At 42.7% G+C, this 15,567-nt stretch overlaps 1 protein-coding gene across 1 annotated transcript; it reads right to left on the bottom strand.

Annotated features, from left to right (window-relative positions):
• Window positions 1-2,540: 2,540 nt before the first annotated feature.
• LOC129339717 (vomeronasal type-2 receptor 26-like) lies at window positions 2,541-15,184 on the bottom strand. Its single transcript, XM_054994300.1, has 4 exons — window positions 14,927-15,184; window positions 5,928-6,155; window positions 5,133-5,259; window positions 2,541-3,445 (listed from the first exon to the last, which is right to left on the bottom strand). Exons 1-4 carry the CDS (start codon window positions 15,182-15,184, stop codon window positions 2,541-2,543), a joined length of 1,518 nt encoding a protein of 505 aa, XP_054850275.1.
• Between the last annotated feature and the right edge of the window lie 383 nt (window positions 15,185-15,567).

Below are 15,567 nucleotides of genomic sequence, written 5' to 3'. Positions count from 1 at the left end.
TAATTATATTTTTACACTGCCCTCCCCGTCAGATGGGCTCAGGGAGGTTTGACAACCAATTAAAAACAGTAAAAACATTATAAAAGCATTAAAACATCATATAAAAAACCATTAAAATTGGCGGGTGTAGAATATTAAATATTAAAATGCAGCATTGTCCTGCGTGGGTGGTGGAAGGTCTTCAGTGGTATGGCCAGTGAGAGGACAGTCTAGCCCCCACCAAATGCCCGGTGGAATATCTCCGTCTTGCAGGCCCGGCGGAAAGATAACAAATCCTGCCGGGGCTTTAGTTTCCTCAGACAGAGAGTTCCACCAGGTCGGAGCCAGAACTGAGAAGGCCCTGGCTCTGGTAGAGGCCAGGCGGACCTCCCTGGGGCCAGGGACCATCAGCAAGTTCTTAGTGGCTGATCGAAGCAACCTCCGGGGAACATATGGGGAGAGGCGGTCCCGAAGGTATGGTGGGCCCAGTCCGCATAGGGCTTTATAGGTCAACACCAAAACCTTGAACCGGACCCGGTACTCAACCGGTAACCAGTGCAGCTGACGGAGGATAGGTGTTATATGAGCCATGACTGGTGCTCCAGCAACCACCCATGCAGCTGCATTCTGAACCAGCTGCAGTTTCCGGATCAAGCCCAAGGGAAGCCCTGCATAGAGTGAGTTGCAGTAGTCTAATCTGGAGGTGATCGTTGCCTGGATCACTGTTGTGAGGTCATGGGTCGATAGGTAGGGGACAAGTTGTCGAGCCTGTCTTAGATAGAAGAAAGAGGATCTGACAACCGCTGCAACCTGTGCCTCCATAGACAAGGAAGCATCCAGGACCACCCCCAGGCTCCTCACTCTCGACACCGGCGTAAGTAGCGCTCCGTCGAGAGCAGGGAGCCGGAGTCCCACACCCATGGACCCTAGACTCACATGCAGGACCTCCGTCTTCAAGGGATTCAGTCTCAGCCGACTCTGCTTCAACCATCCAGTCACAGCTCCGAAGGCATGTTCCAGGACATCTGGGGCAGAGCCAGGCCATCCATCCATCATCAGATACAATTTCTTTTTGTATGAGTTTGGTGTGCTGGTTTAGAGCGCGGGACTCTAATCTGGAGAGCCGGGTTTGATTCTCCCCTCCTCCAGTTGAAGCCAGCTGGGTGACCTTGGGCTAGTCACAGTTCTCTGGAGCTCTCTCAGCCCCACCCACGTCACAGGATGTTTTGTTGTGGGGATAATAGTAACATACTTTGTAAACCACTCAGAGTGGGCATTAAGTTGTCCTGAAGGGCGGTACGTAAATCGAATGTTGTTGTTGTAGTTGTTATGTCTTCCAAAGAAAACGTTTGATTCCATTGAAGTGGTGAAGGGAGATCTGGGGATATTCCCTCTGTTTGGGGCCTTCACCAACCCCAAGCACTGCAGCTCCTATGATCTTTCCAGCAGCCAACTTTTAGGCTACAAACTTCATTTTCATGAGCAATGCCTGTCACAGGCCCTTTCCAAACATCCATAAAGGGATGGCCCAGTCACTGAACACTGGCAAGTTTTCTCCTTGATTCCAGACATTTCTGTTTTCAAAAGGGTTGCAGGTTGTTTGGCTTTTTTTCTTTTAGCACCTTTTTGGGATTGCTGGAAAGTGCTCTCCTAGAAAAGGCACCAAAAATGGAAGCCAAACACCCTGCAACCATTTTCAAAATGTAGACTTCTGGAGTCAAGGGGGAAAGCTGCCAGGGTTTAGTGATTGGGCCGTCCCTTTAAGGATGTGTGGAAAGGGCCACAGTAAAACATGGGTTCCAAAGCAGAAAGTGGAATGGGGTGGTGTTTCAGGAGATTAAATAATACAGGATATTTTGATGCCCTTTGTCTTTGACACTGCAACTCTTGCAATAATCCTGGAACCTGGGGCCTTTTTAATTCTTCAATGAGTTAAGCCTACCACAGACATTGTTGTTTTCCATTGCAAATTGAATGGAAGGAAGGGGCTCCTGCTTACAGCATGAGCCATATTTCAATTCTTTGTTCAGGGCACTGCAGCAATGAAAAGCTAGTATCTGAAGCTAGTATCCAGTTGGAGGCTTCTTGTTTTATTTCAGCTGAGTTATGCTTACTCTATTTAATCATGGTTGCCAATGGAAAACACAAGCATCCGGAGTAATCTGAGAATTGCATGGGCCAAGATGTTCTGATTCCCTTCATGTGTAAGAATGCAATTCAGACAGTCATCCTTGACCTGCAATTTTAGAGTCCTGTGGCACTTCAGAGATCAGCAAGATTTTCTGAGTGTAAGCTTTGGGGAATCAGAGCTCACTTCTTCAGTCACTGTGTCTGAGGTTTCTGAATCTTTGACCCTTGAAAGCTACATTCTGAATATCTTGTTGACTTCTAAGGTGCCACTGGACTCAAATCCTGCTGTTCTGCTGCAGACCAACACAACTAAACTATCCTGGAGCTAGTTGCCAATTCCCTTCATTTTGCATAACTTATGTGTGTCACAAAAAGAAACAGAGACCGATCCTTTATGACAGATTATAATTGTTGCCAGATGCTTTTTTACTTTATTGCACTTTTCTTCTTATTAACTGTTCCCTGTTATTCATCTTAGGCCTCAGAATAATAATGTAACATTTAGGGACAAAGATGCACCCCAGTAGCCCAACACTGGAAGCTAAGATGGAGAAGATCTCTACTGCCACCATGAATTTCCCCTTGGTGCTCAGGTAGGTTGGAACAAAGGACACCCAGACACTGCAAAAGACCAGCAGACTGAAAGTGATGAATTTGGCTTCATTAAAACTGTCAGGTAACTTCCTGGCAAGGAAAGCCACCACAAAACTAACAAGGGCCAGCAAGCCCATGTAGCCCAAAACACAGTAAAACATAGCAACAGAGCCCACATTGCATTCCAGGACAACGGATTCAGTCTGTGAGTGCATGTCGACATCTGGGAATGGGGGAGAAGTTGCCAGCCACACAAAACAAATGGCTGCTTGGGAAAGGGAGCAGGAAATCACAATAGCATTGCCCACTCTTTTCCCCACCCACTTTCTCATACTGCTTCCGGGCTGGATGCTCAAGAAAGCCAGAACCACCGTGATCGTTTTTGCCAGCACGCAAGAAATGGCAACTGAGAAGACCATGCCAAAAATGCTTTGTTGAAGGAGACAGGACACCCATTTTGGCTGCCCAATGAATAGCAAAGCAGAAAGGAAGCAAAGGAGGAGGCAGATGAGGAGGGTATAGGTGAGGTCCCTGTTGTTGGCTCTGACTATGGGGGTGCTGTGATGCTTGATAAAGACTCCAAGCACCCAAACAGTGGTGAGAGACATAAGAAGCACAAAAGTAACAAAAGTGATTCCCAATGGCTCTTCATAAGACAAGAAAGTGGTGTCTTTGGGAATGCATTGGTCTTGTCCCTTGTTTGCATAGTGATCTTCTCTGCAAGTGATGCAGTCATCCATGTCTGTAAAAGAAAGAAAAGTGAAGAGAAGGAAGGCCAATTTTAGTGTTTCCCATATCCCTCACCTGCTCCTATATTTCCTGCTTTGAGAAGACCCCTTGGTGAGGATCACAACATCTGTGTTTCACTCATAATAGAGATGAGCACCCATTTCACGAACCACGAACTTTCACGAACCTGCCCCAGTTTGCAAGCAGGTTCATTTGGTTCATGAAAATGTCACTTCCAGGTCAGCAAATTGTTACTTCCGGGTTAGCAGAAGGTCTGCAGGAGTCCATCCCCTGTTGCCTAGGAAACTGATCAGCACCAGGCTGTCTGCAGTGATGAATCAAAAAATGAACCAAACGAACCAGCCTAAAGTTCATGGTGGTTCATCAGAAATGGGCTGTGACGAACCGCCAGTTCACGAACCACGAACCAGCCCGGTTCATCATGAACTTTGGTTCTTATTTCAGTTCGTGCCCATCTCTACTTCCCAACCATCCTCACTTACATGAGTTTCTTAGTGCTAGGCAGAAGATTGCTTTGTTTTACTCTCCTGTTGAAATACTTCACTCCTGTTGCAGAGAATGTGGAATTCTGTTTTTTTTAAATACCTTAATCTCATATTGTTAAATATATGGTCTAATGGAGGTTTGCTAAATATACAGAAAACAACAGGACAAGGTCATCCTTCTAGAGGAGGGATGTATTTGTCCACAGTGTCTGACGTCACCAATGCTACACTAATGGTATATGGGGCTTGACTCTCTGAAAACTATCAATACTCTGATGCTTTGGAACTAAGGGCCAAGCTACACATGACGAATGACACTTGAATGGCAAGTGTATTTTTCCCTGTTCACTCGCCCTCCACTCAATCCACTTGCCGTTCAAGTGTCATTCGTCATGTGTAGCTTGGCCCTAAGTTTCAGGGGAGGGGGGATTCTGCTCACTCTGCATCATTGTCATCTACTTCCACTTTGTGAGTTGTTGTGACCACTTCCAGACCGGCAGCGTAATTTAGTAGGTGAAGCTATAGACTAGGATCTGCGAGACCCACTCTGCCGTGCAAATTCACCGGGTGAACTTGGGCCAATCACTGATTCTCTCAATCAAATCAACACACACATTTTATTGTAAAGATAAAGTAGAGTTGGGGGGGAAGTATGTCAGAAACCTCTTTCAATTCCTATGGTGGTGGAAATAAATATCTCTTTAAATAATCTGAATGAGACTATGGTTACTTATGTTAGCTAATAACTAACACGTATGATTTCCTCCTCTTCTAAGATCCATGTGTTTGGGCTTTGGTCACTTGCCCAGGTAATAGGTATCCTTTCAATTTCTTTAGAGATAACATTGTTGTGTGGGGACATTGATGTAGCCAACAGAACAGATGAAGAACCAGATAAAAGTCCAATAAAAGCCATATTGTAATATAATTTGTGATATTAAAAACCCAAGGCATTTTTTGTAGTCAGTTTTGTTCTGATCCCTGCTCTGTATACTGAAACTTAGGATATGTTTGCCATAATGTATACCATCATATTTCAAACCATGTGTAATAAAGTTAATTTTTAAAAATATGTTTATTTCAAATGTAGCCTGCCTTCCTCTCCAATGGGGATTCAAAACAGCTTATATTGTCTTCCTCTGTCTATGTTTAGAAGAGTGCAGCCTGGCTGAGGATTGTAATGCAATACCATACCCTGCTGACTGGAAATCTTCCCTTCTGGACATGGGACACAGTCATAGCAGCAGAATGGCTTGCCTTCCTTCATTTTCTTCCTATGACCCATGTTGCAACTTTCACTGCAGATGGAAAGAGGCTGTGTCTAAGATATAAACGAGAGGGGGGAACTATCAATTAATAATAGATCTAAATTTACATTTTGGTTGTTTCTCTAGATTAGCAACAGCCCAAGAAATTCACTTCTGTTCTGCGGTGTGTAGTATATTTGATTCATTCACTGCTAAGTGCCATATGTTTAATTACTTATGCAGAGCTGCTTCAAGCTATGAAAATGACAAAGGATTACATTTACCATCTATGCTCTAAACCCAGTCTGGGTGGTCTAACACTGGTTTTCAATATTCCTAGAAACTAGATGATATGGCATAGGGATGACAGCGAGTAGGAAGGCACCTCAGAGCAATGTGTTGCCATAGTGTGCACCCTTTCAAGCCATTATTTTTCCCCACTAGAATTAATCTCTGTAGTCTGGAGATTCCGGACCCCACTGGGTGATTGGTAACCCTATTTAAAGAATCGAAATGTTTGGATATTCTTCTGGGGTTTTTAAAGTGCACATAGAAAAGTATCATGTCAGAACATCTTAATCAGTCTAAGTTGACCTGGAGTGATTATTTTTGCTGTGTTGTGTTTTCAGATGTGGGTTTGCACTCAGTGTAGCTCTTTTTCAGAAAGCAATGGACCTCCACATGGTAGCATAAAATATTTTCTATAAAGGGCATTTTCCCAGATTACGTAGACATGTCCTACCTGGTTAAACCAACTGTTCCATGTGATGCCATCTTCACTAAGAATAAGCCCTTGATCTGCAGGAGCTTCTGGATTAAACTCTCCAATTTTCTCTTTAAAAAATGATTGATTTGGGAAAGCTATCCAGTTAATTACATCATACCCCATTACTAGTTCTCTGTTGGTATCAAATGAAATTTCCTCCCCAGCACTGTTATTAAAGGAGATGCTTCTTAGAAAGTGGTGAAGCTAGATAAAAAGGGGTACACAAAAGGAGATTAGCTGTTCATTGGAAAGAAAATGCCCATCACAATGAAAAGTAAAGGCATCTGGGATACTGAAGATATATCTTCATCAGAAGAATGTAGGATTGAAAACCAACAGATAGATTTTGAAACATTAAACCTCTGTTCCCAGTCAATAAGCAAGACAACTAATAAGAAGTTCTGGCTCTCTTTTATACAGACATGATCTAAAGATTAAAGAGTATCTTATTTTTCCTGAACATTGCTAAGAAATCTTGTTATCCATTAAAGCTGATCCCTTTTCCCGAATATATATTCTGCTCATATAAATATATTTTGTTCTAATAGTTAACATTTTCTAGTTGTTATATTTTCTTAAAGATTTGTTTAATGGGTGGTGTATCCTGTCTGTGAGAAAAGTGTGGAGCTCAGTCGGACTTCCTTTCTTCAGTTCTACAAACTATGTTTCTCCTTTTTGTTGCCGTTGGAAAGAAAAATTTAAAAACAAAAATAATTGTCTCTTCAAAGGGAAGGCAGTCCAGTCCCTTTAGATCTTGGAAGCTAATCACGGTTGGTAATTGGATGGGAGGCCACCAATGAAGACACTGAAGAGGAAGGCAATGACAAACGACCTCTGCTTCTCAGTTGCCTTGAAAGTCCCTATCTGGGGTCACCATTTGTACCTTGAAGGCACTTTACACACAAATGATAATTGTATCTTAATAAAGTGTTTTTTTATGTCTGTGATATTTTTATGTTGTCCAGTTTTATTCTTTCTTATTGTGCTGGAGGTATTGCACCCATTCAGATTTTTACATGTATTGATTTCAAGAGGAAATGCATTTTCCAGCTCTGTTTGTTGCCCATCAAGGTGGGAGGAAATTGATAGGGAATCTATCCTCAAGACTGAGTTCTTTCTCAGGAGGAAGGATTTTCAGACTAGAAGGGAGTTGCACACTTAGCATGAGAGGCATGACAGAAGGCTTGCCCTAAATCCCATACCCAGACTTAGAGGGAATCTCAGAGAGAAAAAGACCACAATTGACTCCTCTGGTAGGAAACTGCAAGTAAACCATTAGCAGTGGGCTGGTGCCTGAGAAGGCTGAAGCAAACAGTGAGGAGTGCTGAAGCTTGAAGAACTATTATATTTTTAGCTGAATGGGAGAGCAAACAAGTGAGTAAGAAGTAGAAAAGAGCAAGAGTCCAGTAGCAGGTCTAAGACTAATAAAATGTGTGGTATGGTATGAACTTTCGTGAGTCACAGCTCAGATGATTCATCTAGAATCACTTGTCCTTGTATCTTGGACAGTGGAGTCATTTTGGATGCTGAATGGCAATAGCCGGTGCATGAAAATAGAAGGCACGATTGGACAGGGTGAAGTATGTAGAGGGTAGAGGTTGTGGAAAAATCAGTATTGGTAATGAGACAGGAAGCCTATGTCCCAATTCACTCTAGGTTGAAACGTTGTTTTGAGAATCGTTATCAGTTGAAATTCAACAGTCTCCCTTTCTAATCTTTCTTTGAAATTCCTCTGCAGGATAATTGCTACTTTCATGTCAGCAACTGAAAGTCCTACAAGGGTACAATTTTCCCTCCATTCACCAGCTATTGTCATTCAGCATCTGGAATCACTGGATTCACATTCTAGCTGTATCTGGAAAAGGGAGCTGTGACTGATGAAAGTTAATGCAGTACCACAAATTTTATTAGGCTTCGATTTGCTACTGGACTCCTGCTCTTTTTTGCTGCTAAAGACAGAAAGAATACCCAACTTGAAGTGAAGAAGAAAAAATTGTGAACGGTTTCTGGACAGAACTGCATTCTATTACAGTCTCCAGAGACATGATTTTCTTTCTACCTAAGATATTTACCAGCCATGAAGGTTGACTTAAGAGGTTATATTTCTTCCTCTCCACCATTCTTCTATGTCCATAAAGGGATGAATGCAGAAGATGCAAAGCATGAGCCACAGCATGGACTGCGTTGTAGATACTGTAGCTGTGGCCTGTCATATTCATTTCAAAGACATCTCCAGGCAGGCTCTCCAGCTTCTCCTCCCAAGTGCATGTTTGATCAAAACCCTTATCCAAAGGTGAATCTGGGAACTGACAGAGGAATGCCTGTTCCCAGAATTCCCTGATGAAGCCATCTCCTTTAGTCCAAGGACTCTGCCTGTTCTGAAGAAATTGCTGGAATCCTGGTGGTTCATTTGAGTGAACTGCGAAGGATATAGCACCATGAAGGAACTCTACATCCCATATTCTTTGATAATAATATGATGCCACATCCATCTGAACTGACATAATATACACTTTACCTTTAAGCGCTACTGGTGTGTATCCCATCTCTGAAAATTTTATGAACCATCTCAGATATGATAGAGACCCAGTATCTCCATAAAGGACCACTGCTTTGGCTTTACTCTCCATTATAACACCAAATACTTCCCATGCATATTTCATCATTTCAAAATAATATTCAAGCCTGGAGACCTGGAGGATTTTTTCCCTGAAGGCCACACAGATGCCATTCTGCGAAAAGAGAGGAAGCATGGCCTGCTGAAATCTTTCTCTGCGTTCATCATCCACAGTAATGATGCCAATCCATGTCCACCTGAAGTGCAGAATTAAGTGGAGAATCCCTTTGTATTCCTGGGCTTCATTTGGGACCATTCGATAGAAAGAAAGGTCTGCTAATTTTTCATTTCTGTCTGAAGTAGTACCATATGTGAGCTAAAGGAAAACAACATTGGGAGGAAAAGGTATAGGCTGAGATGGGAAAGTTTCAAAATTTGTCTCAGGGTTCACAATGTATTTGTAATCTGCAAAGAAGAGCATACCTTCCTGTTTGGTTGCTAATAGAAAATCATGTATAAATTTGTACTTTACTTTCTGGTTAATTATGAAGAGGAAATGGAAGTGGCTTCATTCACTGGGAATGGGAAATCCATGAAGGATTACAAGATGGCTACCCCTGATGGTGGCCATTTGAGAGGCAGGAAGGGTTGGAGGAGGAGGCTCCACCCTTCCCCACTGCCCTGCAGGCTCAGAGGGGGTGGTGCAGCAGCAGAGAAGCCAGCTGTAAGCCAGTGCAGCCTCATGCATGCTGCCACTGCTGCCGCCACTGCCGCAGCCCACCACACAGCTGATCTCCCTCCCCCTTTCCCTGCAGGCCAGGTAAGTCAGTGGGGAATGGGGGTGGAGAGGTTGCCCCAGGGGGAAGGTGGGGGGTAGTTGCTCTCCCTCACTACAGTATGCTCCGAATATTAACGGAGTATACCGAAGTACCTGAATTCCGAAGCAGCTTGCTACTTTTGAATTATGGTATTTCCGATTTTTTTTTGAAATACCAAGTCTTGGAAACTTGAATCTTTTCGGGATGCACAACCCTAGTTGCCACCTAGAGAACCTTATATTGGGGGTGGGTGACATTGATATGTGTAACATAAATTGTATATAAGGGTTATACAGATTAAAACTTACATCTTTGTAATTTAACATTACCATAAATAGGAGTCTCTTTGTGAGCTGGGGTAATTAGAATGCAAGGAGAGAAAGCGAGAGGCAGGTAACTGCGAGATATTATATCTATATATACAAAGATTGTCCCTCTAGAGTACTATTTCAATAACAAAGCAGATGTTCAATAAAAAGGTTGTTTTATTTTTAAAGATCAATTGCAAATAACATACACTTAGAGCTAACTAGAAAGACAGGGAGGAAAGTTTTAGAGAGTTTGATGAGTTGGGTAATAGTTTCCAATCCAGAAGAGCTTCAAATCAGGAAAAAGAGAGAGGCTCATACAAGAGTTTGACAGTGGGTGAATCTGAAGGTGGGTAACTATCTTGGAGGTGTGGGCCAATTATACTGTGGAATGTACCCTGAGGTAGGATTGCATCTTCTGTCACCAAACAATAACTTAATGGCTGGGTGGGACAAAGAATTGGAAAGCCATCTCCAGGGGAAAGGTTTGATTAAGCCTTCCAGGGTGAAACTAAACTTATCAGTGATGATTGATGACCCACAATGGCTGAATAGGCAAGGCTACCAGAGTCCTGAATGGTCTGGAATGGCAACGTGGATAAGGAGATTTGCAGAGAGTGTTAAGGAGATTAATTCAGGAACTCCGGAAAGACCCTATTGTCTTAGAATCTTTGCACATCTCTGAGGTGTGGGGGTTGAAAACTAGTCTTGCATGGCAACTCACACATCAGTAATTTTCCAGTTCCTGGTTGAGATCTGGCAGCCATTTCCTAACTTGCTAGGAAGTTGTATTGTTGAAGACTTTCACGGCCGGAGAACGATGGCTGTTGTGGGTTTTCCGGGCTGTATTGCCTGTATTGGCATTGTAGTTCCTGACGTTTCGCCAGCAGCTGTGGCTGGCATCTTCAGAGGTGTAGCACCAAAAGACAGAGATCTCTCAGTGTCACAGTGTGGAAAAGATGTAGGTCATTTGTATCTACTCAGGAGGGGTGGGGTTGAGCTGAATCATCCTGTAAGAGTTTCCCAGGGTGTGGAATGCTAATGGTGGGAGGCTTCACTGTATCCTGAGGAGGTTCTTTTGCATATGGATTGGTACTTGATGTGCTAATCTTCTCTGCAGGGCTATTGTCGAGTATAGAGTGTTTTGTTAGCCTGGTGTTTTTCAGAACTGGAAACCATGCTCTGTTCATTCTTAAGGTTTCTTCTTTCCTGTTGAAGTTTTGCTTATGCTTGTGAATTTCAATGGCTTCCATGAGCAGTCTGACAAAGTAGTTGGAAGGGTTGTCCAGTATTTTGGTGTCCTGGAATAAGATACTGTGCCCTGTTTGAGTTAGGCTATGTTCAGCCACTGCTGATTTTTCCGGTTGTTCAAGTCTGCAGTGTCTTTCATGTTCTTTTATTCTTGTCTGGATGCTACGCTTTGTGGTCCCGATGTAAACGTGTCCACAGCTGCAGGGTATACGGTATACTCCTGCAGAGGTGAGGGGGTCTCTACTGTCTTTTGCTGATCGTAGCATCTGTTGTATTTTTCGGGTGGGTCTGAATACTGCTTGAAGGTTATGCTTTTTCGAGGGAAAACTCCCATTCCTGGATACCTTGGTCATCCACAAAGCAAACTTTCAGTTAGGTCACAAGGTCTACAGGAAACCAACTCACACTGATCGGTACTTACACAAAAACTCCAATCACCACCCCCGACAGAAAAGAGGCATAATGAAAACATTAGTGGATCGTGCAAGACGGATATGTGAGCTGCATTTTCTCAATGAGGAAATTAATCATCTAAACCACGCACTTCAGGCAAATGGCTACTCCAGAAATGAAATCTGAAGAGCAATCAAACCCAGGATGAATCAAACAACCAAGGAAAAACAGTCTCCTACAGGAAAAGTGTTTTTGCCATATATCAAAGGAATTATTGATCAGATGGGGAAGCTTATGATGACTCAGCTCAACCTCACCCCTCCTGAGTAGATACAAATGACCTACATCTTTTCCACACTGTGACACTGAGAGATCTCTGTCTTTTGGTGCTACACCTCTGAAGATGCCAGCCACAGCTGCTGGCGAAACGTCAGGAACTACAATGCCAAGACCACGGCAATACAGCCCGGAAAAACCCAAAACAGCCATTGCTAGGAAGTGTTTCTGTGTTTAAAACACATGGGGAGTGGGGCTTATGATATTGCCATATTCATAAGCCTTCTTAATAATGTGAGTGCAGATCTGACCACTAACAGTAAAAGTACCATGTTTTTCAGGGGAGCTTACTGCCCAGACATGGGCAGTCTTTGGAAGTTCTATCTATTGAGACTCACCTCTTCATCTTGACTCAGCTTCTGTCTTTAGGTTCCCCTGTGCTGCTGCCAGAGACTGCAGTAGAGAAACTGCAAGAAAATCTGCCACACAGAAAGCCTATCTTTGCGGCTTTCTATTGGCAGCTACAACAGCAACAGGAAACCATGCAAAATTGCCCATGTCAAAAGAAGGAAGCTCTGACTCTGAAAGCTTACACTCTGAAAATCTTGTTGGTCTCTAAGGCACCACTGGACTGAAATCTAGCTGTTCTACTGCAGACCAGCATGGTTACCCACCTAAAACCCTGGCTTGTTTCTATGTTTTTTAATATGTCAGTCATCAAATTTCTTATTCTCTGTTTCAACATTTCTCCAACTCTGTACTGGATTTACGCTGGTTTTTAAATCTTTGAAAATGTCTTTGATATTAACCACACTAACTCATGCTGTGTAATCCACCTTGAGTCTTAATGAGAAAGGCAGACTATAAATAAATAAATAAATAAATACATACATACATACATACATACATACATACATACATACATACATACATACATATATCCTCTTTACTCATATCCTCTTTACCCAGAAATCCAACAATCCTTTCCTTCTTTTTAGGAATTTGGAGTCAGTTTTCTAATTAATTCCTTTTGATTAAAGAGGAATTGGAAGAGAGGAGGAATAGGAAAGGCAGTTCTGCAAATTTTCATAATTTCACTCTATAGGTGCTAAGAGGTACACAATGTCTTCCCAAGCTTTTCAATTTTCCTGTTAGAGTATCGCCCTGGGCTGTGTAATACAAAAAAAACCTGCAAGGGCTGAAGTTAGAAGAGGACACCTTGATTTCTCTTCAAGGAGAAATTATTAGAAATCCAGCTCTTTAAAAAGACTAGGATAATAAGAGGAATCATCGGCTATATGTAAAAAAGCGAATCTTGGAAAAAGAAATACCCCAATTTATAAGAACCTTAGGTTCCCTGGATTTCCCATATAATATGCAAGAAGAGGTCAGTGATCACTTTTCTTACCCCTTCCTAGTAGGTCACCTTCTGGCTTCCCTGAGACCTACGCCCTAGCTGAGCCTTTTATTTCCAAATCCCTTCCTGACTCCAAGCCTGGACCTGAGCCAAGAATCCTGCGGAGGATGTCATGGTGTGCATCCCAGCATGGTCATGAAACTCATGATGCGAAACAGGGAAGGGAGCTAGCTTGGACCTCTTCTGGCATCCCACATCCTTCCCTGCACTGTGCTGAACAGATGTGACAGCAGCTCCTTCCATGACCTCAGCTGGGCTCACTTCTGAAGTCACTGTGATCCTGAGTGCAAAGGTTCTGGATGCCTTTTGGACCAGCCATCGCTGATTAAAAAGGTAGAGTTGGGAAGGAACAAGAAAGAGGTAACAAAGGAGCAACGGTGTATATTGCTCTAGAAGGGATTCTCTGGTCTCTAATTGTACGAAATGGGAAAATACAAAGGGTGGTGTTTTAAAAAGTGCTGATGCTACCACCCAAACCACCCAAATCTCAATGGCCAAAATGGATACCAATACAATATTCCAGCCCACATTGACTGAAAAAAAGGGAACCCTGGGTTGTTAGCCTGTAGAGGCAAAATAAAACAGGAGCCCGATGTATTGTCGAAGGCTTTCACGGCCGGAGAACGATGGTTGTTGGGGGTTTTCCGGGCTGTATTGCCGTGGTCTTGGCATTGTAGTTCCTGACGTTTCGCCAGCAGCTGTGGCTGGCATCTTCAGAGGTGTAGCACCAAAAGACAGAGATCTCTCAGTGTCACAGTGTGGAAAAGATGTAGGTCATTTGTATCTACTCAGGAGGGGTGGGGTTGAGCTGAGTCATTCTGTAAGAGTTTCCCCGGGTGTGGAATGCTAATGGCGGGAGGCTTCACTGTAACCTGAGGAGGTTCTTTTGCATATGGATTGGTGCTTGATGTGCTAATCTTCTCTGCAGGGCTATTGTCGGGTGTGGAGTGTTTTGTTGGCCTGGTGTTTTTCAGAACTGGAGCCCATGCTCTGTTCATTCTTAAGGTTTCTTCTTTCCTGTTGAAGTTTTGCTTATGCTTGTGAATTTCAATGGCTTCCCTGTGCAGTCTGACAAAGTAGTTGGAAGTGTTGTCCAGTATTTTGGTGTCCTGTGACCTGTGCCCTGTTTGAGTTAGGCTATGTTCAGCCACTGCTGATTTTTCAGGCTGTCCAAGTCTGCAGTGTCTTTCATGTTCTTAAAAGAACGGCAATACAGCCCGGAAAACCCCCAACAACCAAAACAGGAGCCCTTTGGAAAACTATCACAGCTGCCATTCTGGATGAATATCAGTGACTTCATTGGAATGGAAAGGTCTCGACTGTTTCTTTAAGCCGTATGTGTGTGTTTAGCACCAATGGCTCTTTCTTTAAAATTTAATGCTATTCTACTGTTCAATGTGTTCATTTTTTTGTTCATGATTTTTTCTTTTTTTTCTTTCTTGTATGGAGGAGCATTCAATCGAGTGATGTGGTCTGGAATAGGTCATACAGACAGAGTGCATCACAATAATTGTAAGGATTCATCATTGTTCATTTGTGAACTAGTCCTTGAAACTGAATCTAAAACAATAAAATTGCATAGTAATATCTATGAATAATAATAATAACTGCACTTATAAATAAGTGTACAGTTGTAACAATGAGTGCTCTTTTACCAGTGGTCTGCCACATCCAGCCATACTTGAGGAAGATACCCCTGATCACAGTTACCTATGGCTTCGTAGCGTCTATAATGGACTATTGCAATGTGCCATCTTAGGGTATATTCGGAGAGGTCACAAAAGTACAGAGACATTTGGCATTTTGACATCACAGAATTCAGATGTGGTATGTGCAGGAAAGAGATATGTCATTAAGATAATTTAGAAGAAATGTTTCTGTTCACTTCTGTTAGCATCCTTCTAAAAATAAGAACTCTTGTTAGATTCCTTTGATAGTTGACATATCTGACCTACCTGTGGAATCTTGTAGATGGCCCGCAGAGTTGCGATGTAGAAGGAAGTTTCAGCTTCCAGTCCTCCAACGACGCCGATCATATCGTTCCGGGAATCGCACTTGTAGTTGGGGAGAAATCTGTTCTCTGTAGAGAGCAGATGTATTGTGGCACGATAGGTCTCTCTGGCATTGAAGTAGCCGTTACGGACGTGGAAGCCCAAGGTGACATTTGGTAAGAGCCAGGGATTTTCATTGATTTCATTCACAGCAAATGCCATGGCCAAGATATGTTGATAATACTTAGTCCGTACACTAGAACAAGAATCACAGAGCACCAAGGCAAAAAATGTAATATTATTGTGCCTCATGCTTGATTACTCAGTTCTTAATACAAATATTGTCTTTGGTATCAGTACAATGAACTGGGTCAAACAATAATCAGGTCTATCAGCTGCATCCCATTTAAAGTTTGACTGCCACCCCAATCCCTAGATTATTTCTTTATCTTCTCTATATTAGCTGATTCTGTAATATGAATATTCTACTGGACAGTCAGTTCTGAGAGTTTCTAAAATGTAATTGGAGTCCAAATGTTCAATAAAAATGGGTGGGGGGCACCCACCACTCCTAAACCAAGAGTTTCCATCCAATGAAACTTTTA

This window comes from Eublepharis macularius, chromosome 12, assembly GCF_028583425.1.
Source record: "Eublepharis macularius isolate TG4126 chromosome 12, MPM_Emac_v1.0, whole genome shotgun sequence".
In the NCBI taxonomy this organism is placed as follows: Eukaryota; Metazoa; Chordata; class Lepidosauria; order Squamata; family Eublepharidae; genus Eublepharis; species Eublepharis macularius.
The sequence above is the reverse complement of the archived record's forward strand: the minus strand, read 5'-3'. Positions and strand labels throughout refer to the sequence as shown.

Bases quoted from the DNA above. Each gene is read 5' to 3' on its own strand.
- LOC129339717 (XM_054994300.1), bottom strand. From the start codon at position 15,184: ATGGCATTTGCTGTGAATGAAATCAATGAAAATCCCTGGCTCTTACCA. The intron at 6,156-14,926 runs GTAGGTCAGATA...CTTTTTATCTAG, and splicing joins CCATCTACAAGATTCCACAG to CTTCACCACTTTCTAAGAAG. The intron at 3,446-5,132 runs GTATGGTATTGC...TTTCTTTTACAG, and splicing joins GAAGATTTCCAGTCAGCAGG to ACATGGATGACTGCATCACT.